The 26,658-nt window shown below is 46.2% G+C and overlaps 1 protein-coding gene across 1 annotated transcript in view; it reads left to right on the top strand.

Moving 5' to 3' along the window:
- DHX36 (DEAH-box helicase 36) overlaps positions 1–26,658 on the top strand; it is a 181,313-nt gene that overhangs the window by 115,174 nt on the left and 39,481 nt on the right. Inside the window, exons 20-22 of the mRNA XM_082251944.1 lie at positions 8,264–8,347; positions 8,456–8,555; positions 8,631–8,721. Of these exons, the coding sequence (XP_082108070.1) occupies positions 8,264–8,347; positions 8,456–8,555; positions 8,631–8,721 (275 nt within the window). The remainder of the gene's footprint in view (positions 1–8,263; positions 8,348–8,455; positions 8,556–8,630; positions 8,722–26,658) is intronic.

The raw sequence follows: 26,658 nt of genomic DNA, 5'->3' as shown, positions 1-26,658 counted from the left end.
CTACTCCTTTCCTGTTTATCCATTTGTACAGGATGTTGACCGGAAAAGAGGTTTGTTCAGCAGTACCCAGTCCAGGAAGCTTACCACAAAAAAATGGAACGTTTCAATGGTGGATCTGGCTAGTTCCTACCTCAATAAGTCCCTGACTGTTCTGTTTGACAACATCTCAGCCTTCAAATGTCCCAGTGGAAGAGGTTAGAGGACCTCCTTAAAGCCTCTTTTGCTCTGCTGTGCTTGGCCCTGCAACAGACAGTGGTTTCTATGTGGTTTTACTGCATAGACAGTGTGACAGACCGCATGGGTGACCTTGCCAAGATCACTCTGGAACGAGAAACCAGGTATAGCTAAGAATTGCACCCAAGAACTAGACAGGTGCAAGCTGGAACCCTTTATCCTAAACCAAAACTTTAAACAGCAATCATCAGTCAACAGCAATCAAATCAAACAGAAATCCAATCAACAGGTAATTGCCCAGTAATAGTACATCTAACAGGACATTTAATCAACAGCTAGCAGCTAACAGTAAACTAATTAAACAGTGATCTATCTAACAGTAAGCTAATCAACAGCTAGGCCCCTAGAAAAGCCTTGATTACTCGGGGATTGCCCACCCTGGATAGTCCGGCAACAGATCTTCTTAACCAGCTTTCTTTTCACATCCATATTCTCACAGAGTTTAAAGTGATTAGCTGATTTTAAAGTTTGTCATTAAAAAACCCGCTGAGGATAATGCGCTAGGCTGGTGTGCCCTCTTTTTTCTTTCTTTATTTGCAGTGCAGGATTCTTTGTCTGCTGAACTGAACTGTAGTGACAGTCTGTATAAACCATTTGGAAAGGATTCCGCTTAATTGAGAATGACTCTTTATAGAGTCTTATCCATCTTTAATCAGGAAGTCACTGACATAAAAACACACTCTTGCCTAGTAAGCAGAAAGCCAAAATGTCCCTGGCAAAATTGGTCACTTTCAGACCTCTGCTTTTTAAAGACAAGTACTCCATTCAGTTCCGTTGCAAGTCCTGGACATTCAAGCCAGCTAAGCCTGGCAACAACTTCTCCTTGCACTGAAAGAGGTGCCACTTTTACTAGTAGGGGAACTATCTATCGGCCTTTTTGTTGTCTTTGTCCAGGACATGGTGTACCAGGGATAAAGGTTTACATTTTTAATCCCTGCTTCCTGCCCCGTTTATGTCTCTGAAGGCCTGCAATCTCATTTGAGATGTGGCAGGGTTCAGACTGCCTTGCAGCAACTTCACTCTTTGGGAGTGATTGTTCCTGTTCGCTCAGAGGAATGATTTCAGGGCTTTTATTTAACTTGCTTATGGTTTTGAAGCCCAACAGGGGGCAGCCACCTTCTCCTATACCTGGAGGTTCCCAACACCTTGCAGGTCCAAAGGTTCCAGATGGAACCAGCCTGATCTGATTTTGCATTTGTAGCAACAAGGGAAAGTTCTATTTAATAGATCACAAAAATGCGCATTTCCACATTCCCATTTTTTACCCCGCACTAGTGGTGGTGGGCGAGTATCCCTTCTGTTTGTGGCTCTTCTCTTTTGGCCTTTGCACGCAAAGATGCTTGCCAGCACATTTCAGTCTTTCTTCCTTGCCAAAGTTTTTATAGTTTGTGTTGGAGGACCATCACTTCAGTTTGTGGCTCTGCTGTATGGCCTGTCCACAGATCAGAGAGTGTTAACCAAAGTTCTGACTTTGGCTCTGCGGCTCATGTGTACCCAGGGTAGCCCTGTGTGTATATAGGGTACCTGGACATCTTACTTTTGGGGGATCAATTCACTTCTCTGTTGGAGACCAATATGTCTTAGACGGTGCATGCTCTGGAGAAGTTCAAATGGGTTCTGAATTTAGAGAAGTTGACCTTAGCCTCAACCCAGTGTTTGGAATATTTAGGCCTAAACCTGAAACCATCCAAACGAGAGCTGTCCTCTTCTCTCCCCATACAAAAGTCTTACTCTTCTCAGGTGGACAGGCTGAGTCCTGTCATGTATTCCAAGAAGTGGATTTTATAGGTAAACCAAAAATTATATTTCTCTTTTGTCCACCGACGGACGTAGCTGCTGCTTATTCATAGACGTTGGGTAATGAGCCCCTCCCACTAGGAGTGACCAGGCAGAGCAAAAGGTTTTGACACGCCCAGGAGGCCGTACCCCCAGGCTATTTCCCTCGGCTTCATGGCTGCATTTCCAGTTATAGCTGCCTGGTCTTAGGAGTGGCCAAACAGCTCCCTGCTGTGACGTTTGTCCTAGCTTCCTTTTTTAAACGTCTTAAAGGGAACCTTTTTTTTTTTTCTTTTTTTTTTTGATGCTGCTGACTCCGGTTCCTTATGGATCTGCCGGCTGGGTTTTGGACTGGCTATATGAGAGCCTTACGGTCTCCCAGTTTGTGCCAGCAAGCGCTTGAAGACTGTATCTCCGCGCTGGGTCTCCATAGCGACTATAGTCCCATGGACGGGGACTGGCCTGCGGTGACATCCCTCCGGGCAGCACATACCTGGCATGCCAGCGTCGCAGCGTGCCCTTTGGTCAACAGCGCCCTCACTGGGGTGCAAAGGCAGTCTGTCAGGTTGGACGCCCATCCTCAGCAGCGTGTCAGGTAAGTTCAGTCCCCCCATCTGGTTAGCGGGCCTGGGGTGGACTTGGGCGGGGACATGCAGGGTACAGGAAGCTACTGCCTCTGGTGGGCGGGGAAGCTATGGGCGTTCCATTCACACTGTGAAGACATTCTGCTCCTGGTGTGGTAAATAGCGGGGCTATTGCTGGCCTTTACTGTTGCATTTTCGGGGGGCTTGCAGGCCTCGTGGGGGCTTCGGGTATCCCTGGTATTTTTCTGTGTGCAGCGGACGCCTCTTAAAGGCGCGGTACACGCAGGGGCGGCGTACTTGCTGGAACCTGTGGTACATTTCATGTTTCCCTGCTACAGGAGGCCATCACTCCTGCCTGCAAGTGTCCCCTTCTTAACCCTTTTGCGGTGCAGGTTCCAGGATTTTCACATATCCCTACCTGCTCCGTGTAGTGCTCACATATTTGCTAGACCATCTTTAGAACATGGACTCCAGGTTTATCTGCGACCCCTGATGTATTTCTGGGGCCAGCATCTGATACTCATGATGTGTCTTTATTATTTGTCATGCAGAAATGTCCAGGAAAATGGACAAGGTTATTGCAGCAGCATTTTCCAAGAAACGCCCTCGCTCCTCGCCTGTCTCCGCTCAGGCCTCGGATTCTGAGGCTGACATGGTCGCTGGCATCTCCGCATTCAGATGTTTCTGATGAGGAGGATGTTTCTGCATCCGCCTTAGCACAGGAAAAGGCGATGGTGGATGCTCTATCCTCAGTGAGGGACACCCTTAAACTCATGGATGCGATTTCTAAGTCGCAAGGGGACTTTGTTTCCTTTGGATCCCTCAGGACCAAAACATCGGCGAGGGTTTTTCCCTGCCCAGAGGTTTTATCCACCTTGGTGGAAGAGCAGTGGCAGCGACCTTATCGCGCGCTTGCGATTCCCAAACGCTTGGCTAGACGCTATCCGTTTGAGGAAGGGATCTTACGCAAATGGACGGTTCCTCCTCAGGTGGAGCCCCAGATATGTGGTATTCACAAGTCCACGGTTTTACCAGTGGTGGAATCCTCGTCTCTGTCTGATCCGGCTGATAGACGTATTGAGGTCTTATCTCGCCACCTGTATACGGTGGTGGGATCTATTCTCAGGCCTGCCCTGGTTACCATTCTGGTTTCTCAGACTACGTTTGAATGGGTGAAGGCCCTGAGAGAGGCACTAACGGTCACTCTGTTACCGTCGGCTACGCTGGAACTCACTAACCAATTATCACAGACTCTGCAATTCGTATGCAATGCTAACCTGGATGTTCTCCTGCTTGCGGCCAGGGCATTAGTGGTTAGCGTGCTTATCAGACGTGTGATATGGTTGAAGTCTTGGTCGGCCGACCAGGCTTCTAAAAAGCTGTTGGCTGATCTCCCGTTTCAGGGTGATCGCCTTTTTGGTTCTTCTTTGGATGAATTGATCGAGACGGTTACCGGGGGTAGGAGCACGCTCCTTCCCCTTTCATCTAAAAACAGGGCCCTTTCGCGTAAGGCAGCAAAAAGGCCAATAGATATTGCCCCTTCCTTTACTGCCCAGAAGCGTCTTTTTCGTGCGACCGGGTCGTAGCAAACCAAACAGATTTCCGGTGGTAGAGGAAACGGTGGGCTGGGAAGCCGAAACTTACAGGCCCCTTCTGCCTGAAGGGGCGCCCCCACCCGTTTTAGGGGTGGGGGGACGTCTCCGTAAGTTTCCGGATCGCTGGACCTCTCTGTTGCACAACAGGTGGGTTCACGAGGTGATTCAGTCCGGGTACAAGATAGTTTCGTTCCCGTCATCCGGACAGATTTTTTTCCGTCCTATCTTCAACTATCCTCAGACTGTCTTGCCAGGTTGCAGGATGCAATTCGGGATTTGCTGTCACAAGGTGTGATTGTCCCAGTTTCTCATCCGGAGCTCTTTCGAGGTTTTTATTCAAACCTGTTTACCGTTCCCCGGAAGGAATGCAAATTGCGTCCAATCCTGGACCTCAAACTGTTGAACCGTTTTGTGCACGTCCAGAAGTTTTGCATGAAGTCCCTGCGTTCAGTGGTGGCGTTTCTGCATCAGGGGGACCTGTTGGCTTCGATCGATATCAAGGATGCCTATCTCCATGTCCCCATTTGTCAGGCCCATCAACGGTTTCTCCGTTTCGCGGTGGGCCAGGACCGTTTTCAATTTGTAGCATTGCCGTTTGGGCTTGCTTCTGCTCCCAGGGTCTTCACCAAGGTGTTAGCCCCTATACTGGCTTTACTTCGGCAGAGAGGCATAGCCGTTCTGGGTTATCTGGATGATTCCCTGCTCCATGCAGATTCTGCTGTGCAATTGGAACGGGATCTGGAGGTGACCATTCAATCTCTACAGCAGTTCGGTTGGAATCTCAACCTTCAGAAATCTACAATGGTTCCATCGACCAGACTGGAGAGTACCTGGGCATGATCCTGGACTCGGATGCGGTGAAGGTGTTTCTCCCTTCAGGGAAGTGCCAGGAGGCGCTTCTGTCTCTGTTGGCTTGCGATCTGGTGTGTCTCCGGTCGTCTATGCATGTGCTGGGCCTGATGGTGTCCTCTTTCGCGGTCATGCCCTATGCTCAGGCCCACATGAGACTTCTACAACAGGAGAATCCTTGTCAAATGGGACAAGGACCCCGCATCCCTGGACAGCCTGATTCGCCTGAGTCAGAGCTCCAGGGACTCCCTGCATTGGTGGCTCAGCTCTCCGAACCTTCTCCACAGGAAATCCTTCCTTCCAGTGTTGTGGACGGTAGTAACGACAGACGCCTGTCTGGCCGGTTGGGGGGGTGTGCTGGGCACTCTGACCGTTCAAGGTACCTGGACGATGGAGGAATCCGATCTTGCGATCAATGTTTTGGTGCTGAGAGCAATCAAGTTGAGCCTGCTCCATTGGATGGACGCTCTCCAGGGGTGTCCTGTCCGGGTCCAGTCTTACAATGTCACGGCCGTGGCATATGTCATTCATCAAGGGGGCACCAGGAGTGCCCTGGCGGCTCTGGAGGTAGCCGAAATTCTGAGCTGGGCGGAGTCTTACGTTCCGGCCCTATCTGTCGTGTACATTTCCGGCGTAGACAACTGGCAGGCGGATTACCTGAGTCGTCAAACCCTGAATCAGGGAGAGTGGTCTCTGCATCCGCAAGTGTTTCACCAGTTGTGTCTCCGGTGGGGAACCCTGGATGTGAATCTGTTTGCCTCCAGGCAAAACATAAAAGTTCCAAAATTTGTGGCTCGGTCCAGAGGTCCTCTGGCTCAGGCCGTGGACGCCCTCGTGGCTCCCTGGAGTCAGTACAGGCTCTTTTATGTGTTTCCTACGCTGAAACTCTTACCTCGTCTCCTCCGCAGGGTCGAGCTGGAGGGGATTTCGATGATTCTGGTGGCATCAGATTGGCCCCAGAGATCCTGGTACGCCGACGTGATTCGGCTACGGGTGGCAGGACTGTGGGCACTTCCTCTGTGGAAAGATCTTCTGTCGCAGGGTCCCATCTTCCATCCTGCTTTACAGTCGCTGGCTTTAACGGCTTGGCTGTTGAGAGCAAGGTGTTAAAGGACAGGGGTCTGTCCGACTCTGTGATCCCTACCTTACTCAAGACCAGGAACTCCACTTCTTGGAAGATCTATCACCATACGTGGAAAGCGTACATTGCTTGGTGTGAGGCGTCCCACCTACATCCCAGATCCTTGTCGGCAGGATCCTGGCTTTTTTGCAGAAAGGGGTTGACCAACGCTTGGCTTTGGGCACTCTTAAGTGTCAGGTCTCAGCCTTTGCTGTGTATTTCCAACGTCCGTTGGCTACTCACTCTTTGATTTGTACTTTTCTTCAGGGGGTTTGGCATTTGGCTCCCCCCCTCCCCTACGAGGTCCCTGGTGCCTCCTTGGGACCTTCATTTGGTTCGGTCGGTTCTTCAGCATCCTCCTTTTGAGAACATTCGGCGCATTTTATTGCTTGACTTTCGTAGAAGGTTGCCTTCCTGGTGGCTTTCACCTCTGTTCGTAGGGTGTCTGAACTGGCGGCGTTGTCTTGCCGTTCTCCTTATCTGGTGATCCATAGGGATAAGGTGGTGTTACGACCTAATCCGTCTTTCCTGCCTAAGGTTGTTTCTGATTTTCATCTGAATGAAGACATAGTGCTCCCGTCACTCTGTCCGAAACCTTCCCATCCCAAGGAAATTGCTTTGCATTACTTGGATGTGGTTCGGGCGATACGAGTGTATCTGGAGGTTACTGAGTCGGTCGGACTTGTTTGTGAATACGGATTGACCCCGGAAGGGTCAGGCTGCGTCTGCAGCGACCATCTCTCGATGGATCAGACAGACGTTGGTATTCTCTTAAGGGCAAGCTTCCGCCTTTCCCTGTCACTGCTCACTTTACGTGGGCGTTGAGAGCCTCCTGGGCCTTCCGCCATCAAGCGTCAGTGCTGCAGGTTTGTAAGGCGGCCACTTGGTCGTCCGTACACACATTCACCAAGTTTTACAGAGTGAATGTGCTGGCTTCTGCAGATGCGTCCTTTGGCCGCAAGGTGTTGCAGGCCGCCGTGTAAGGAGCGACCTATTTTGTGGTTTTGTTACTTTTGAGCCGCAGTTGTTACTTGTTGGGCTCCATGTTTTAATGTTGGCTATGTTAGCCATGGGAATTGCATTCCTTTTGGGTTTGTTTGCTTTTTTTTTTACTGCTTTTGGATGTCCCAACCGTCTATGAATAAACAGCAGCTACGTCCTCCAGTGGACGAAAGAGAAAATGGGATTTTTGTACAATTTTCGTAAAATCCACAGACGGACGAAGCTCCCACCCCTTTGGTTTTTTTTTTCTGAGGGTTTTTTGGTTATTCTCCACTGCTTGCAACTAAACTGGAAATGCAGCCGTGAGGCCGAGGGTAATAGCCTGGGGGTACCGCCTCCTGGGCGTGTCAAAGCCTTTTGCTCTGACTGGTCACTCCTAGTAGGAGGGGCTTATTACCCAACCATCTACGAATAAGCAGCAGCTACGTCCGTCGGTGGACTCATGGAGAAATGGATTTTACGGTAAGTATAAAAATCCAATTTATTTCTAACCACTAGTAGTTTTAAGCCTTTGTGGTGTTTATGCAGTGCAGCAACAGCAATGCTAACCATAACACATTACCTATTTGCAGGTGTTCAGAGCAAAATGAAAAGTAAAAAAACAATGAAATGCTCCTAAGTTTTTTTTTTTTTTTTTTAATTGTTCTGTCTAAAATCTCAGTTACAAGCAAGTAAAATGTCCAGTCTTTTGTAAGATGTGAGCGAGTTACAAATGTAAAAGCGGCATAGGCAGATACTTTCACAGTGCACAGGTGCGTTTCTTCATTAATGCAATGTTTTTTATAATAAAAAAAATATATATTAATCTGTGAACATCCCTGCTTCATTAGAGAGTAGATTCCTTCACTTGCATTACAATGATACTGCACAGCAAACCGGTACAAAGGAGTGATGGTATTCTAAAAAAATACGAATAAACAAATGTGTATTATGTCCTTTTTTTTTTTTTTTTTTTTTGTGCGAAATGATCCCTTATTGTTCTGTAGTGTTCTAAAATGAATGTGGCACCGTTGTCACAATTTTAAATTCAGTCTATTCAGTTTATTTTTCTGTAATCAAATGGCATTCATTTTACAAAAAAACATTTCTGCTTTCCATCTTAGGGTTGGGAGGAATCAAAGCGATATGGACTAAAAGCAGAGAAGGACTACTGCTGGGATAACTTCCTGTCTTCTAATTCACTCAAGGTACTATGCTTTCTCTTAATAAAATCATGTTTCATTAGGGATTCAGACACTCATGTCAGTAGTACACCCCTACAAAGCAAATCTTCCTGTTATTTTTTTTTCTTTTAGATGCTAAATGACATGAAAGGGCAGTTTGCTGAGCACCTGCTTGGAGCAGGCTTTGTCAGCAGCAGTAATCCAAAGCATTCTAAAGCTAATATCAATTCAGGTGAGTGGTAATCTTCGATCAGTCTGCTGTCACTTTTACCTTTTTAAAGTGTCTAATAAGTGTTCCACTTTCTAGATAATGAAAAGCTCATCAAGGCGGTTATCTGTGCTGGATTGTATCCAAAAGTGGCTAAGATTCGCCCCTCCTTCGGTAAAAAAAGACAAATGTAAGTGATTTAATTTGGATGCTTTTGATGTTTTTGGAAAGATAAACCAATGAAGAGGTTCAGGACTTGAATATGACTTTTATTTTTTAGCAATAGGCCATAAAGAGATACTATCAGTTTACTCTTGTAAGGACTATATAACTGGGATGGGGACAACCCACTACACACAATCACCCTAGCAACACTCCTTTTGTCATAAAACCATGGCAGGCCTAGAGACTGACTGCTGGACTCCAGCACTGTCACATATGAATGTTACATGCTCCTTTAAGCCTGGAAGCACCAGTATTGTTGCCAGTAGCAATGAGGGCAGGAGTGGCAAAAGAGTGCTGGGTTAAGGAATATTACTGGCACGGAGGGCTGCTCTTCACAAACACATTGTCACCTTGCCCTAAATGTTAACGTTTTTTTAAGAACAGTGCTGAATGTGGTGCAATGGGTAGCTTATTTATTTACAGCAAAGGCTTCTTAGATTCAAAGTGTTACTAAACCCAGGACCCTGCATTGACTGTAACTGGTCTTTCACAGTACACATAACATGGAATTGCAATTATTTTAGTAAATATAAACTGCTAAATCCCCTTTCTCATCAGCAGTATATAGAAGTCTTGCGACTTCTATCAGTCTTGGGACTTCTATCAGTGTCCGGCCGAGCACTGGTAAAGCTTGTAGGAGGAGTTTTCATTCTCTCCTCACTGTCCTTTGAGGCTGCATAACCCCTGACCCTCTGTCTGGACAGTGCTGATTGACCCTGTGTTGATCACATGCACCCCCCCTCCCGCCCCTTAAAAAAAAAAAAAAAAAGACTCTAGCAATACACACCCAACTGAGCATGCGCATAGTGCCTCCTAGGGCTCTGTACTATCAGCAGAGGGATTGGGGACAGTAGAAGGAGAGGATCAGAGAAGACAGGATCAAACAGCCTTTTTACACACTGTAGAGGTTTAACCCCTTACATTACAGTGAGTATAAAAAGCATGCTTTACTGCATATACAGACTGATTTTACTGTTGTGGGTTTAGTAACACTTTCAAAATCCCACCAGAACAATATGGTTACATAGGTAACTTGGGTGAGAAAAATCCCTGCAAATATTACTTAACAAATTAATACAGTTTTTCATCATTGCTACCATTACAAGCTCCAGTAGTTATGTTCCAGAAGGGCAAATGAAATTCAGCTGTGGCAAAATGTCTTTTCTGATCTAAACATAATGCCATTAGGTATTAGAAAATAATCTTGTCCATTTTAATGTGGTTATTGATTTTGCTAGTGTTACCATTATTAATTCTTAACGTAAAGAATCTGTCCCTCAATATTCCTGTGCTGAAAACTTATGTCACCTAGTCCTCAAAAAAGATCTTTATGATGTTTGTCCCTTCTTTATTGTACAGTACAGGCACAGCCTGTCAATCATAAAAGACGGGATATATGCTGCACTTTCAGGTAATTGGCTCTGGAAAAACCAGTGCCTCATATGATCTCTCCCAGCATGTGATCATCCCTTTTATTCATCCGTAGGTGATGGATGCATCTCTCAGTGAGAGAAATCTGGTTTTAGTAGGAACAGTGATTCCCCTTCAGACTAATACACAATAATCCCCCACGCTGAAATAGAATAAATAAATAGATATACGTATTATAAATGCTGCTACTTCAGTTGAATATGTATATATAAAAAAGAGAAAGCCAACATGCAACTCATTAAACACAATTACAGTGCCTTGAAAAAGTATTCACCCCCCCCCCCCCCCTTGACTTTTTACCTATTTTGTTACATTACAGCCTTAAGTTCAATGTTTTGTTAATCTGAATTTAATGTGATGGATCAGAACACAATTGTCTAAGTTAGGGAAGTGAAATGAGAAAAATATATACATAAAACATTTTTTTTAGAAATAGAAAACAGAAAATTGGCATGTGCGTATGTATTCACCCCCCTTTGTTATGAAGCCCATAATAAGCTCTGGTGCAACTTCTTCAGAAGTCACATAAGTAGTGAAATGATGTCCACCTGTGTGCAGTCTAATTGTCACATGATCTGTCATTACATATACACCCCTTTTTTGAAAGGCCCCAGAGGCTGCAACACCTAAACAAGAGGCACCACTAACCAAACACTGCCATGAAGACCAACTCTCCAAACAAGTAAGGGACAATGTTGTTGAGAAGTACAAGTCAGGGTTGGGTTATAAAAAAAAAAAAAATATCCCAGTCTTTGATGATCCCCAGGAGCACCATCAATTCTATTAGGGATGCACCGAAATTAAATTCTTGGCCGAAGCCGAATAATAATGAAATGCTTGGCCGAAGGCCGAATACCGAACGCGGTGTTTCGCATTTTTTCCATTTATTTTGCCAATTTTTAGGGGGCACGCTGATGGGCACATTTTATGTTAGGGGGCACGCTGATGGGCACATTTTATGTTAGGGGGCACTCTGATGGGCAAAACATTCAAATCAGCGTTGCTCTTAACATAAAATATGCCCATTAGCGTGCCCCTTAACATAAAATATGCCCATCATAAAATAAGGGGCACGCTGATGGCCACATTTTATGTCAACGGAGCACTCTGTTGGGCACATTTTTTTTCTTTTTTTTTTAAGGGGCACTTTATAGGGCACTCTAATGAGCATGGCAAGTGGCAACATATGGCAAAATATGCCAGTCTGCACACTAATGCTTGTGCAGCTACCGTATTCTCCCCCAAATGTGCTCCACATACCTGAACTGCAGCCAGGTCGGAGCCAAAAGCCGCGAACAGGGGGGCGGGGCGTGCACATAGTGTCACGCTCGCTGGACCTAGTGTGAAGGAGCCGCAGTCAGGAGCAGGGGGCGGGACGCGCGCGTGATGTCACACCCCCTACTCGCGGCCGGACAGGACACCGGCGGCGTGTGAGCAGGGAGCCAATGAGGAAGGGGACTGAAGGACTCCTAGGTAGCGGGCTCACGGTCCGGGCGGAAGCATCGCGCGGGCCGCCATTTAGTGACCGCCGCTGACATTGTTCGGCACAAATTTATTCTGCCTTTTTACTTATTCGGCCGAACACCGAAACTGCTATTTTTTCTATTTTCGGCCGAATAATGTTCGGCCGCCAAACATTCGGTGCATCCCTAAATTCTATCATAACCAAATGGAAAGAACATGGCACAACAGCAAACCTGCCAAGAGACGGCCTCCCATTAAAACCCATGGAGCGGGCAAGGAGGGCATTAATCAGAGAGGCAGCACGGAGACCTAAGGTAATTCTGGAGGAGCTGCAGAGTTCCACAGCAGAGACTGGAGTTTGTACATAGGACAACAATAAGCCGTACGCTCCATAGAGTTGGGCTTTATGCCAGAGTGGCCAGAAGAAAGCCAATACTTTCAGCAAAAATCAAAAGGCATGTGGGAGACTCCCAAAATGTATGGAAGAAGGTGCTCTGATCTGATGAGACTAAAATTTAACTTTTCGGTTTATCAAAGAAAACGTTATGTCTGTCGCAAACTAGGGCTGAATGATAGTCGATGTTCACATCGACATCACGTGGTGAGCCTGGGCTATAGTCACATCGCCAGAACATGTGATAGAAGACAGTGTGTGTGGAAGGCAGAGAAGCGTGTACTATAACACACAGCGCTGCCAAAGGGAGGGGGAGGGGGCACACGGGACATCTGCAGCCCAGTGTCCACTCGCAGCTATCATCCTCCTGTAACAGCAGACACCTCTCTCCCCACTGGCAGCCCGCACATCTTACTGAGCATCCCCCTCCCCCTGCACATGTTCGGATGTAAACAGACAGGAGAAGGAACCCAGGAGGAGGGAGATTTCACTACCAGAGCTGCGCTGATGATCTGAGGTCTGTGTATTGTTCTAGATACAGTGGAGGGGGGGGGCACAGTAACCAGGAAGGGCAAGTAGCACACATGATGGAGTGATTGGGTGGGGGGCGCAAGAGGATATGTATTGGGAGGAGAGAGTACTTCTGCTGGTGGAAGGGGGGTGTCCAATCCCCTTCCAAAGCACCCCCAATACATATTCTTTTACCCCCCTCCCCCCCAAATCAAAAGATGCCGCGTCCCTCTCTGCCCTCCTTCCACGGCGTCCCTCTGCCCCCCCACGGATGTCAGGCTGTGTTCTTCTACTCACTGTGAGTCCCGACTTCTCTGCCTTCCACCACACTGTCTTCTTAACCTGCTGTGATACTTCCCGCCCAGTTCCCTACGCGATGAAGAGGATCCGCCACAAAAAAATATCGCAATATATATCGTTAGGAAAAATATATCGCAATGTGATTTTTTTTTTTTCAATATCGTGCAGCCCTATCGCAAACCCAACACATCACATCACCCAAAGACCACCATCCCCACAGTGAAACATGGTGGTGGCAGCATCATGCTGCGGGGATGTATTTCAGCAGCCTGGACTGAGAAACTGTCAGGGTTGAGGGAAAGATGGATGGTGCTAAATACAGGGATCTTCTTGATCAAAATCTGTACCACTCTGTGCGTGATTTGGGGTTAGGACGGAGGTTCACCTTCCAGCAGGACAATGACCCCCAAACACACTGCTAAAGCAACACTTGAGTGGTTTAAGGGGAAACATCTAAATGTGTTGGAATGGCTTAGTCAAAGCCCAGACCTCAATCCAATAAAAAAATCTGTGGTCAGACTTAAAGATTGCTGTTCGCAAGCACAAACCATCCAACTGGAAGGAGCTGGAGCAGTTTTGCAAGGAGGAATGGGCAAAATGTCCAGTGGTAAGATGTGGCAAGCTCATAGAGACTTATCTAAAGTGACTTGGAGCTGTGATTGCCGCAAAAGGTGGCTCTGCAAAGTATTGACTTTAGGGGGGGTGGATAGTTATGCACATTCACTTTTTCTGTTATTTTGTCCTATCTGTTGTTTGCTTTACAATATTAAAAAAAAAAAAATTTCAAAGTTGTGGGCATGTTCTGTAAATTAAATGATGCAAATCCTCAAACAATCCATGTTAATTCCAGGTTGTGAGGCAACAAAACCAGTGGGGGGGGGGGGGGGGGGTGAATAATTTTGCAAGACACTGTACATGTGACAGAAATCTGTAGCACAGTGTGACATTTACAAACTAGATATAAATTAGTAAAAAATAAGTAAATAAAATAAAAAGTCTTATTTAATTAGCAGACAGTGCTAGTAGCTTGAATTGGGAGAGACAGTGGAATCCCAATGTATTATAAAAAGACATCTCACATTCCACCACCGATATTTGAATATTTTAGCATTTTTAGCATTATTGTATCAATTGATGCGTGCAGTTTATGGTAACATTGGGTTTTTTGATCCTGATGTAAGGCAGAGTTGATATTTATTCCCCCTAAGATAAGGACTGGTGGCTTCCCATCTTGGAGTATATATAACTTGTATCCATTATCATATATTGATTGGTCTGTATTATGCTGCGGGGTTGTTGTTGTTTTACACGGCAGCTCTGGTATGTCCATACAGCAGGGTTTGTACGGTCATGAAATTCCTGGAAAAGTCATGGGATTTTGACATGACCCTTTCCAGGCCTGGGAAAGTCATGGAAAATGAGTAAACCCCAAAACCCCACTAAGTTTTGGAAAGTCATTGAATATGGAATATTGTGCAGCTATTTAGAAAATGTCTCCGGGCCCCCTGTATTCCGTGGGAGCGGGGGACAGTAAGTGGACTATTTTCTCTGTTTTGGGTTTAGGCGGATTAATCTGCCGCAGCGTGCTGCACAGCTGAACCCTGGTCACCGGCCTCTTCAATATGAATAGACTGTGACAGGCTGGGAACTCTGCGGCGGTTTGATCTACCTAAACTTGAAACTGCGAAATAGTGCACTTACTGTCCCCACTCCCAGGGGCGTAGTGGGGGGGGGTCGCGCACTGGGGGGTGTCAGGCCGATGTTCGCAGGGCCACCCGCATCTCTGTGTGAAGGCAGCTGCAGTGGCAGCTCCTTGAGTCGGCGACAGGAAGAAGGTGAGTGAGAGTGCCTGAGCAGCCTTGTTTGTGCGCTGGATAGGAGGGGGGTGGGGCAGCTGCATATAAATGAATTGAACTTTCCATATTCCTCCTGCTGTCGCTGAATGCCTGATTCTCCTCCTCTCAGCAGCTGCAGGAGGAATATGAAAATATCAATTTATCTACAGTACAGACCAAAAGTTTGGACACACCTTCTCATTCAAAGAGTTTTCTTTATTTTCATGACTATGAAAATTGTAGATTCACACTGAAGGCATCAAAACTATGAATTAACACATGTGGAATTATATACATAACAAAAAAGTGTGAAACAACTGAAAATATATCTAATTCTAGATTCTTCAACGTAGCCACCTTTTGCTTTGATTACTGCTTTGCACACTCTTGGCATTCTCTTGATGAGCTTCAATAGGTAGTCACCTGAAATGGTCTTCCAACAGTCTTGAAGGAGTTCCCAGAGATGCTTAGCACTTGGCCCTTTTGCCTTCACTCTGCGGTCCAGCTCACCCCAAACCATCTCGATTGGGTTCAGGTCCGGTGACTGTGGAGGCCAGGTCATCTGGCGCAGCACCCCATCACTCTCCTTCTTGGTCAAATAGCCCTTACACAGCCTGGAGGTGTTTGGGGTCATTGTCCTGTTGAAAAATAAATGATGGTCCAACTAAACGTAAACCGTATGGAATAGCATGCCGCTGCAAGATGCTGTAGTAGCCATGCTGGTTCAGTATGCCTTAAATTTTGAATAAATCCCCAACAGTGTCACCAGCAAAGCACCCCCACACCATCACACCTCCTCCTCCATGCTTCACGGTGGGAACCAGGCATGTAGAGTCCATCCGTTCACCCTTTCTGCGTCGCACAAAGACACGGTGGTTGGAACCAAAGATCTCAAATTTGGAATCCTCAGACCAAAGCACAGATTTCCACTGGTCTAATGTCCATTCCTTGTGTTCTTTAGCCCAAACAAGTCTCTTCTGCTTGTTGCCTTTCTTTAGCAGTGGTTTCCTAGCAGATATTCTACCATGAAGGCATGATTCACACAGTCTCCTCTTAACAGTTCTAGAGATGTGTCTGCTGCTAGAACTCCGTGTGCCATTGACCTGGTCTCTAATCTGAGCTGCTGTTAACCTGCGATTTCGGAGGCTGGTGACTTGGATGAATTTATCCTCCGCAGCAGAGGTGACTCTTGGTCTTCCTTTCCTGGGGCGGTCCGCATGTGAGCCAGTTTCTTTGTGGCGCTTGATGGTTTTTGTGACTGCACTTGGGGACACTTTCAAAGTTTTCCCAATTTTTCGGACTGACTGACCTTCATTTCTTAAAGTAATGATGGCCACTCGTTTTCCTGTACTTAGCTGCTTTTTTCTTGCCATAATACAAATTCTAACAGTCTATTCAGTAGGACTATCAGCTGTGTATCTACCTGACTTCTGCACAACACAACTGATGGTCCCAACCCCATTTATAAGGCAAGAAATAACACTAATTAAACCTGACAGGGCACACCTGTGAAGTGGAAAACCATTTCAGGTGACTACCTCTTGAAGTGTGACTCTACAATTTTCATAGTCATGAGAATAAAGAAAACTCTTTGAATGAGAAGGTGTGTCCAAACTTTTGGTCTGTACTGTATATGCAGCTGCCCTATCCCCCTCCTATACAACGTCCTTTGCTGGCCCCCCCTCAGTGCTCTTTAGCAACCCCCCCCCCCCTCAGTGCTCTTTAGCACCCCCCCCCCAGTGCTCTTTAGCATCCCCCCCTCAGTGCTCTTTAGCCCCCCCCCCTCAGTGCTATTACCCACCCCTCAGTGCTTTTATCCCCCACCCCTCAGTGCTTTTATCCCCCACCCCTCAGTGCTTTTATCCCCCACCCCTCAGTGCTTTTATCCCCCACCCCTCAGTGCTATTAACCCCCCACCCCTCAGTGCTATTAACCCCCCACCCCTCAGTGCTATTAACCCCCCCCCCCCCCAGTGCTCTTTACTCCCCCCCCCCCCAGTGCTCTTTAGCCCCCACCCCGGTGCTCTTAAGCTCCCCACAGTGCTTTTCATCTCCCCCCCCCCCCCCCATGCACTCTGGCTCCCCCAGTGCTCTCTACCTCCCTGTGCTCCCTGGCTCCCCCCTTAGTGATTTCCAGCCCCCCCCTCCCCCTGTGCTCTCCGTCCCCCTGGTTTTCCCTGCCCGGTTGGGTGAGTTCCCACACTTATTTACCCAGGACTTGACCCCCGAGTATAGAGAAGGGTAAGCGCCGCATTTGTGCATCTGTGCCATCCATACCAGTCCACCTGCACCTCCATCATGACTGTGGTTTGGGCCTAAAGAGTAAGCGCCGCATTTTGTGCATCTGACTGTGCCATCAATACCAGTTCGGCTGCACCTCCATTATGACTGCTTAAACTGAAGCTTTATCCCCAAGCAGGAGCAGCCATTATTCTGCTTTCTCCAGTTACAGTATATTGGTCAAATCAAGTTAACTTTATGGGGGTAACACAGTTTCAGCTAAAGTTAGTGTGTTCACAGGCCAGCAATGCCAGGGAAATGCAGCTTTAAAAATGTATGGCTTCATGATGAAAAGTATGAGAGGGGGCTGGAGAAAGATCAGGACCCGGGACGTGCTAAATGTACACTGTGTCATAAAACGTTTGACATTTCGAACATGGGAGAGGCCGCGCTGTCTACCCACGCTAAAGGTGCAAAGCACCAGTCTGCAGCTGCGTGCTCGACCGCTTCCAATCCGATCGCTGGGCCTGAAGTGACACCGGCTCCCAGCTTCAGCAGCGGTGCTTCCATCTCATTCACTGTAAAACAAGGGACCATTTTGAGTCACGCTGTATCCAGAAACGAAACCCTAACTGCAGAGGTACTATACACTACAAAGCTTGTCAATTATTTTAGTAAAAATATGCTGGGTCTGACATGGATTTTCTTCTTATTTAACATGTATACATAGACATTTCATGAAACATTAGGTCATGAATATTTACGTGAAGTCATGGAATTTTATTTGTAAAAGTGTGTATGAACCCAGATACAGGGGTTAAAGGGAAAGGTGGATAGCTACCCGTGAGTATCAGTATATGCTTAGTATTATAAGCTAGGCGTTTGTCTTCACCAGATCCTTATAAAGGGTTAATGCTTTGCATAACGGTTAATGAGTGACCGCTTATAGTCCTGAGAACCGGGCCTCACAGCCAACCCCTTGTGACGAACTCGGAAATGCCAAAAGCGTCGGACGCGACTGTAGGGCATCCAGAAACAGCTGATTGTGACCTGCAGGTGTCTCCGAACTATCGCTTAACCAGCATGGGAGAGGGTGCGATCCGAAGGATATGCTTGGCACGGCCATACATGCATATTTTAAACATTGGAGCATGGGAGTGTAATGATTTTGTTTTAATAAATATTATGATTGTTAAAACGTTATTACACTAGTGGAGGTGTATTCCTTTTTACATATACCCGCACTGTAATATCTCGTGAAGGAATAGGTATAAGGAGGAACGTATACCGGGGATCCAGCGGATCAGGATAAATTGTTGTCTAAAGTGATTTTGCCTTTTCCATGAGAGTGGAAGGCAATTTTTTTTTCCGGTTAGTGGCCAAAGCTGAGGTCCATCTGCAGTAGGGCCCAATACTTAAGGATGAACGGAGTGGGGTAGAGAGGTCTGACTATTTAATAACAGCCAGTACAGCTGGGGGAAAATGTTTTCAAGATGTGTGCCTAGGTATCCGTAGCCATGAAGCAGCAGGCCATTTTCGAAGACTTCACCTCACTCCTATGCTGAACCGGCTAGACTCCCTCATGCTATGGTCATGCTTTCAAGCGCCATAAACAAGAACCAAACAGAGGGCGCACCAGCCTTGTGCATTATCCTTAAAACAGTTTAATGTGTAAAGGTATAAAAAGGGGGTACTCACAAACATGTTTGGTATAGGCATTTCATAAAAGGACTGTGAAGTCCACAGTATCACAACAGGATGAATAAATGCGTCCATAGGTAGGCTGACGCATTTCAAGTTCCTGCCTCTTCCTCTGAGCCTTTTAAGCACCATTTTAAAGGCTCTGGCACATGTGCAGGTACTATCTTGCTTCTGTTAAATGATGCAGGTGTAATCTTAGTACTTCTGCCCCTTCTTGGCACATGTGGGGGTGGTATTTTTTCCCTGCAGGCATGAAGGTCAGCTTTTAAAGTGCCCAGCTGTGGGCACTATTCCCCGCAAGATGGTGGACAGACATTCATAGAGAGGTGTAACAGGACACAAGGCAGATAACTCCAGAACAGGTTCCCTCTGCACCACAAGGTTATACAGAGCAGAAGCGGTACAGTTCTACCTGAAATCAGGTTGTACCTTCAGGGAATGGGACACTATGCTAAGCTCCTTCCTGATAACCAGAAATACCCCACAGGGGATTCAGGAACAAGGATGGCTAGAAACCTAGAAAGGTAATCAAGAAAAATTTGACTAAGATAGTCCCTCTCTACTATCCCAGGCATTGTACTTTTTGAAGCAGGGGACCTGGGTTTCTGAGATTTCTACCTCAATCAGACTTCATAATCGGTGGCAGCAATGTCTCAACAAAGACACATTTTTTACCCAGATTTATTTTCAAAAGATGAGCTAAAAAGCCTAGGGGTGGCAGCCCCTCTGTGACCTCTTAACCACCTGACTCAGAGTCTTCTGACTGGATGTTTGACAACAGCCGTTTGATGGCTTGACAGCTTGGTGAGAGCAGAGGCTGCTGTGACCGTTATCATTCATGGCATGCCTTAAAAAATATGGTTTTGGGAAGCAGTTAAAATGAAACTTCACTCTCCCAACCAACGTTGATTATTTTAAGTCCTCATGCTGCTAGCATTAGTAATAGATGGGAAAGTATACCATATTTACTTGATTTAAACTTGTTTTCTCTATCGTCCATTGACAGACGCAGCCTCATCTTCATTAGCTGAATGGGTTATGCTCCTCCCTGCAGGAGTAGTCTAGGCAGGAAAAATTTAAATGTATACGCCCATGGGGCTGTCCCCACAGGCATAACCCACACACACTCCGCTCAGAAAACCAGTTTGTTTCTGCCTAAAGGAGTAGGACCTAGGTTTCCTGCTGGGACTTCGGTCTCAGTTTTTTATTTTTTTTTTATTTCCCTTTTCTCACTTTGCTAGCTAGTGTTCAGGGGATCCTCCTGGTGATCTACAAGCAATGCCAGCTGGGGCTTCGCACTGCTTAATCTAGATCCTTATGGTCCCCCCAGCCTGGCTTGCAAGCGTGAGCAGGTTATAGTCCCGCACTAGGCCTCGCCACGGCGGTGCCCCTTTCCAGGAGGGAACGAGCCTGCGAGCGGATGCCTCGCTGGGACGCGACAACCTGGAACACCCTGAGTCGCAGCGTACCGCTCGGCTGGCAGCACCCCCACTTCAGGTGGGAGGAGGTCTGCCCGGAGCGGAGCCCACCCGGTCCATGGTATGGTGACTAAATGTGGGGGGATGTGGGCCCTCTCCTGGGGATAATAGGACCTGTACCTCCTAAAAGATTCCCCTGGCCTGTCAGGTACCCGGCCTTTGTGCCCTGTCTCCCTCTCCCGTCCCCACGGGGGGCTATGTAACTGGGGCGCCTGGCAATAGTACCTTGTTTCTTGCTGGGTCTTGTTGTAGATCCTTGGGGCCTTCATGGTGGGGGTCCCTGGCCGCATGGTACGCCGTGGGCGCCGCCATCTTAAGTGTGGGCAATGTACAGATTTTTCCCATTGACTTGTATGGGGCAGCCATTTTCCCTGAGCTTCCTAATAAAATGCATTGGCAACCATTTTTGTGTAGTCCTATGTACTGCATGAGCAGCGTGACCTTTTACATCCAGGCCGAGGTCACTTCCTGTGATTCTTCTTCCTGCTGCTGACCAAGGTCATTTCCTGTGTCTCTTCTTCCTGCTGCAGAGGCCGTTCAGGGGCGTTTTCTCTGAAGGTGGTACAGTATTGTGGTCTTTGTGGGCATATCCCTACACACTCTGCTGTTAGTGTACATTTAAAGGGGACTCTGCAGACAGTACATTTTTTTTTTTTGTAACTTAAATTATGGAGTCCCAGACTGTGAATTCACCCTCAGGCCCACTCTGTGCAACTCCCAGACAGTCCGGATTGCAGTCACTGACCGCGATTTCAGCAGATCTGGAAAGCCTGGCAACAAAAGTTAATTTTGTCATGAAAAAGGTTAATAGCCAGAAACCGCCGCTGCCTTCTCCATCTTTGGTGGAGTCCTCTGATGCAGAGGCTGATGTGCTGATGTGCTGCAGCATGGGAACGCGCTCTGGTGGAAGCCCTGATTTTTTCAGTGAGGGAAACGTTAAAATTGGCTGATGAGCCCACGCCGCCAGGGACGCAGGTGGCCTTTGGCTCCTGCAAGGCCCAAAAGTCTGGCAAGGTTTTTCCGTGTCCTGAGACTTTTCATGATATTGTGAATGACCAATGGCGGCGCGTTAAGCATGTGCTATTTGTGCCAAAACGCTTTAAACACCGGTATCTTTTTGCTAAAACGGTCTCCAACGGTGCCACCTAAGGTGGACCACCCTGTGTCCAGGTTGAACTATTGTGCCTGTGGAATATTCCCCGGTTTTCACGATCCGGTGGACAGGCGGGTGGAATCCCTTTCCCGCCATCTTCACGTGTTGGCAGGATCCATTTTGAAACCGGTCTTTGTGTCTGTTTTAGTATCACAGGCAGTTACTGAATGGATTAGGGTTCTGAAAGGGAACTTGGACCCTGACGTAGTTTCCCCATAATCAATGGAACTTTTGGACCAGATGGCCCAGGCCCTGGTGTTCCAGACAGATCTCCCTATTCTGGGAGAGCGTTTGGCGACTCACTGGATGAAGTTGATCAAGGGTCTGACTAGCGGGAATAGTACTCTTCTTCCTCAATCCTTCAAAGGTAAAATACCCCGTGCTAAGCGGGGTCCTTCCTTTTACTGCTAATAGGCGTTTTTTTATGCCCCCGGGGCGCAAAAAAAAAAGGTAAGCCTTTCAGAGCTTCTGGAGGGGCAAAGAAGCACTGGGGCAAGTCCAAGGCCAGTCAGTCCGGTGCTGCGGACAAGTCCTCTTCAGCATGAAGGGGCACCCTCACCTGTTTCTGAGGTGGGGGGGACGTCTGCGCTTCTTTTAGGAGCCCTGGACTTCCTTCATTCAAGACAAATGGATTCGTGATTTGTTCCGGGTACAAGATGGAATTTTGGTCCCAGCCGGACAGGTTTTTCAGTCAAATCTCCACCTTTCTCCAGAGCGTTTGAAAGATTTTCGGGACGCTGTGCAGGATCTCTTGGCTCAAGGAGTGATTGTGCCGGTTCCTCCGCGAGAACGCTCTCAAGGTTTCTATGCAAACCTGTTCACGGTGCCCAGAAAGGAGGGCATGGTGCGTCCAATCTTGGACCTCAAGGCTCTGAACCGCTTTGTGCGGGTGCAGAAGTTTCGAATGGAGTCCATTCGGTCGGTAGTGGCATCTTTAAATCAGGGGGATTTTCTAGCCTCCATCGATATCAAGGATGTGTATCTCCACGTCCCTATATTCAAGGGACATCAGCGATTCTGCCACTTTGCGGTGACAGAGGAGCATTTTCAATTTGTGGCGTAACCCTTTGGTCTCGTCTCTGCTCCCAGGGTTTTTACCAAGGTCCTGGCCCTGTTAAGTCAGCGGGAATCTCAATTTTAGGATATCTGGACGATCTCCTGTTGCGAGCAGACTCTCACACCGATCTGTTGGCCAACATTTCTATTACAGTTCATACCCTTCAAGAATTCGGGTGGAAGATCATTTCAAGAAATCTACTCTGACGCCATCCGTACAGGTCACTTATCTGGGGCTGACTCTTGACTCTGCACTGGCGAGGGTCGTACTAGAGCGCTGAGTGCCACTTGGGCTTTTCGCCATCAGCACTCTGTTGTACAAGTTTGTAAGGCAGCGACTTAGTCGTCTGTGTACACCTTTACAAAATTCTACAATTTGGATTTGTTGGCATCTTTGGATGCCTCTTTTGGCCGCAAGGTTTTGCAGGCTGCTGTTTTTGTAAGAGAATGTTTTTTTGTTTCTCTTAGGGGGTCTTTTAACCTGGATGAGCCTCCTGTTTGGTTGAACTTCATGTTATCCAGTGGGCAAAGTTTAGCCTTTGGAGTTTACGTTACTTTCTGGTTGCGTTCTTCCCACCCCTCATGCCTACACTGCTTTGGGAGGCCCATTCTGCTAATGAAGATGAGGCTGTGTCTGTCAATGGATGATGGAGAATTAAGATTTTTGTAAGATCTTACCATAAAATCTTTTTCTCTGAAGTCCATTCACAGACGCACCACCCGCCCCTCTGATATGGGGATGTTTTTTTTTGTTTTTGTTTTTGTTTTCTTCACTACTTGCAATTAAACTGATTTGCTGAGTGTGTGTGGGTTATGCCTGTGGGGACCCGTGGGCGTGTACATTTTACATTTTTCCTGCCTAGATTACTCCTGCAGGGAGGAGAATAACCCATTCAGCTAATGAAGATGAGGCTGCGTCTGTCAATGGATTTCAGAGAAAAGGATTTTACGGTAAGATCTTACAAAAATCTTTTTTGTTTTTTTTTTTTACATTTACTTCCTGGTTTTATGCCTAGGCAAATTATGTCATATATCCCAGGAATCTTCAGGAGGGGCTTTCACAGTTCAGCACTCTCCTGTATGCATACTTGAGCTAATGGCAAGAAGTAAATGCTACATGAATCATTTGCCCTTACTCAAGATGGCCATGGCCAGAAATCCTAGGGGGTGTTTTTCAAAGTGATTTCTCACCAAAATAAAGCATGGAGACATGGATGGATGGGGGAGTTTGCTTTGAATATAAAAAAATGAATTAGTGTTTTTTGGTTTGTGCTGCTCAGATGCAGTGAATATCTGCTTTAAATTGATGGGTTTTGTTCCGCTGTTGCTCTAGTGCCTGAGGGCCTGAAAGTGACCAGCATATGGGTTCAAGGATACAGTAAAAACATCATAATGTATTTCCTGTTCATGCCTTAGTCAGCAATGTTTTGCATGAAGATTGGAAACATCCAGAAAAGTTTTATGCGCTTGGAGCAACAATACCCATATACAGTGGATATAAAAAGTCTACACACCCCTGTTAAAATGTCAGGTTTTTGTGATGTAAAAACAATGTCACAGATAAATCATTTCAGAACTTTTTCCTCCTTTGATGGGACCTATAAACTGTAAAACTCAATTGAAAAACAAACTGAAATCTTTTTTTTTTTTTTTTTTTTGGGGGGGGGGGGGGATAAAAATGAAAAACTAAAATGTGGTTTCATAAGTATGCACACCCTCTTATAACTGGGGATGTAGCTGTGGTCACAATTAAGCAATCACATTCAAACACATGTTTAATAGGAGTCATTACACTCCTGCAATCATTTAATGTGCCTCTGATTAACCCCCAATAAAGTTCAGCTGCTCTAGTAGGTCTTTCCTTATATTTTCTTAGTCTCATCCTACAGCAAAAGCCATGGTCCGCAGAGAGCTTCCAAAGTATCAGAGGGATCTCATTGTTAAAAGGTATCAGTCAGAAGAAGGGTACAAAAGAATTTCCAAGGCATTAGATATACCATGGAAAACAGTCATCAAGTGGAGAAAATATGGCACAGCAGTGACTTTACCAAGAACTGGACATCCCTCCAAAATTGATGAAAAAACTAGAATAAAACTGGTCAGGAAGGCTGCCAAGAGGCCTACAGCAACATTAAAGGAGCTGCAGTAATATCTGGCAAGTACTGGCTGTGTGGTACATGTGACAACAATCTCCTTGTATTCTTCATATGTCTGGGCTAGGGGGTAGAGTGGCAAGAAGGAAGCCTTTTCTTACAAAGAACATCATCCAACCCCAGCTAATTATTTTGCAACAACACTTCTGAAGTCTCCCAAAAGCATGTGGAAAAATGTGTTCTGGTCTGATGAAGCCAAGGTTGAACTTTTTGGCCATAATTCCAAAAAAAAAAAATTTGGTGCAAAAACACTGCACATCACCAAAAGAACACCATACCAACAGTGAAGCATGGTGGTGGCGGGCAACATGCTTTGGGGCCTGTTTTTCTTCAGCTGGAACAGGGGCCTTAGTCAAGGTAGAGGGAATTATGAACAGTTTCAAATACCAGTCAATATTGGCACAAAACCTTTAGGCTTCTGCTAGAAAGCTGCACAAGAAGAGGAACTTCATCTTTCAGCATGACAACGACCCAAATCATACTTCAAAATCGACAAAGGAATGGCTTTACCAGAAGATCAAAGTTTTTGGAATGGCCCAGCCAAAGCCCAGACCTAAATCCAATTGGAAATCTGTGAGGTGATCTGAAGAGGGCCGTAAAAACGCAGACCGCTAAAAAAATTATTGGCATCATGCATGGCCCTGAGCTATGTAGGCACCGTAAAACAGAAGGCACATCATCCTTGGCTCAAGGAACCCCTAGCAGCCTCTGGAGGAACCTTTGTTGAGAATAGCTACATTTTCTGAACGTAACTTTGCTGAAAGTCACAAAGTTCTGAAATTCAGAATGGAGTTTAGGGGCGTTCTTGGCATTGATCGATATGAAAGATACGATTTGGCAGTCTGGGTCCTGTACTGTATGATAAAGAAAAATTGATTTTACCTGTAAAATCTTATTTCTGGTGTACAGTACAAGACCACCCTTCTATTTTTTGGTCATTCATTTCAGGCTCCAAAAACGGAGAAGCACATGGTGGGGGGTTGTGTGAGGGAGTGTTTTAAAGCTTTAAGTGGTGGCTTTGCCAGTGTCCAATCACCTAGACGAACATTATATAATACATCCAAAAAAGCTTTTTATAGGTACGTGAAGAAATTCAATATTTCTCCCCATATTGTCAGGCATATCCTCTCACAATTTAGGGTGATAATGTTAGGATTTGGTTTGTACCTAAACCAACCTTGTGGTTGTGTGACTAAAGGCAAATTAAGTAGAAACTTCTCTTGGAATACGGACAGGTGGAAATTTCAAATATGAAAGCACTATGTAATGTTCTATAAATGTAAACATATGGAAAATAAAGAAACTTTAGCTGATTGACAAATGCACCTATGATGGAGTATTTATGGTGTTAGAACAGTTTCTATTGTCCACGGACATTTATGTATCAGGCTCAGCCTCAATCTAATTACAGGATCGGATGCAGGTGTCAGCGGACATGTCACCGCTGATATCCGCTACTCCATAGGGCTGAATGGGGCATCCGATCAGATCCGCCTAAAAAACTGACAGGCGGATCTGATCGGAACGCCCGTGTGAAAGAGCCCTAATACTGCCTAAATATAAATCTTAATATACTGCATTTTGGCCACTAGATGGAGCAGTGAGTAATATAATGATCTGATATAACAATTATTTCAGTAAAAGAATTGCTTCTTACCGAAACTGATTATACTAGATCGATTTGTTTTTTCTGTTTCAGAAAATGCAGTGAAATGTGACCAAATCTGCCTTTTGCTTTGTTGCATTGAACAATCTTTCTGAGAAACCGATGATTTCATTTGATCAAATCTGACTAACTTTTTTGTAGGTACATTAAAGGATAAGTTCACCTTTACAAAAAAATGCAAATTTTAATATTTTTTGGGTTTTTATTTATTTTATTTTTTTTAGGAGCCTTTAGAGCATTTCACCAGTGATCAATAGATTGCTGATGCCATGCAGGTCTCCTGCAGACTGTTAGTGTGAGCTGTCTGCCCGTACATCATACCTAGTAGTTAATTGAGAACTATAAGCCGACAGCCGCAAAAGATGTCGGTACTTGTAGTTCATTCACTGAACTATGTGAATGAATGACTTGTTCATGTGGGCGGAGCCTTGTACGGTTGCGCTCCTTTCAAAAGGTGACTGCTGGTAGGGGGGATCTTCTCCTTGTACTTCTGTCACACCTAGGGCTGGGATCACAGAGCCACTGCAGGAGCAGGAACAAGT

The sequence above is a fragment of the Pelophylax lessonae genome, assembly GCF_965119305.1.
Source record: "Pelophylax lessonae genome assembly, chromosome: 3".
Taxonomy (NCBI): Eukaryota; Metazoa; Chordata; class Amphibia; order Anura; family Ranidae; genus Pelophylax; species Pelophylax lessonae.
This window is presented reverse-complemented; position numbering and strand designations above follow the sequence as displayed.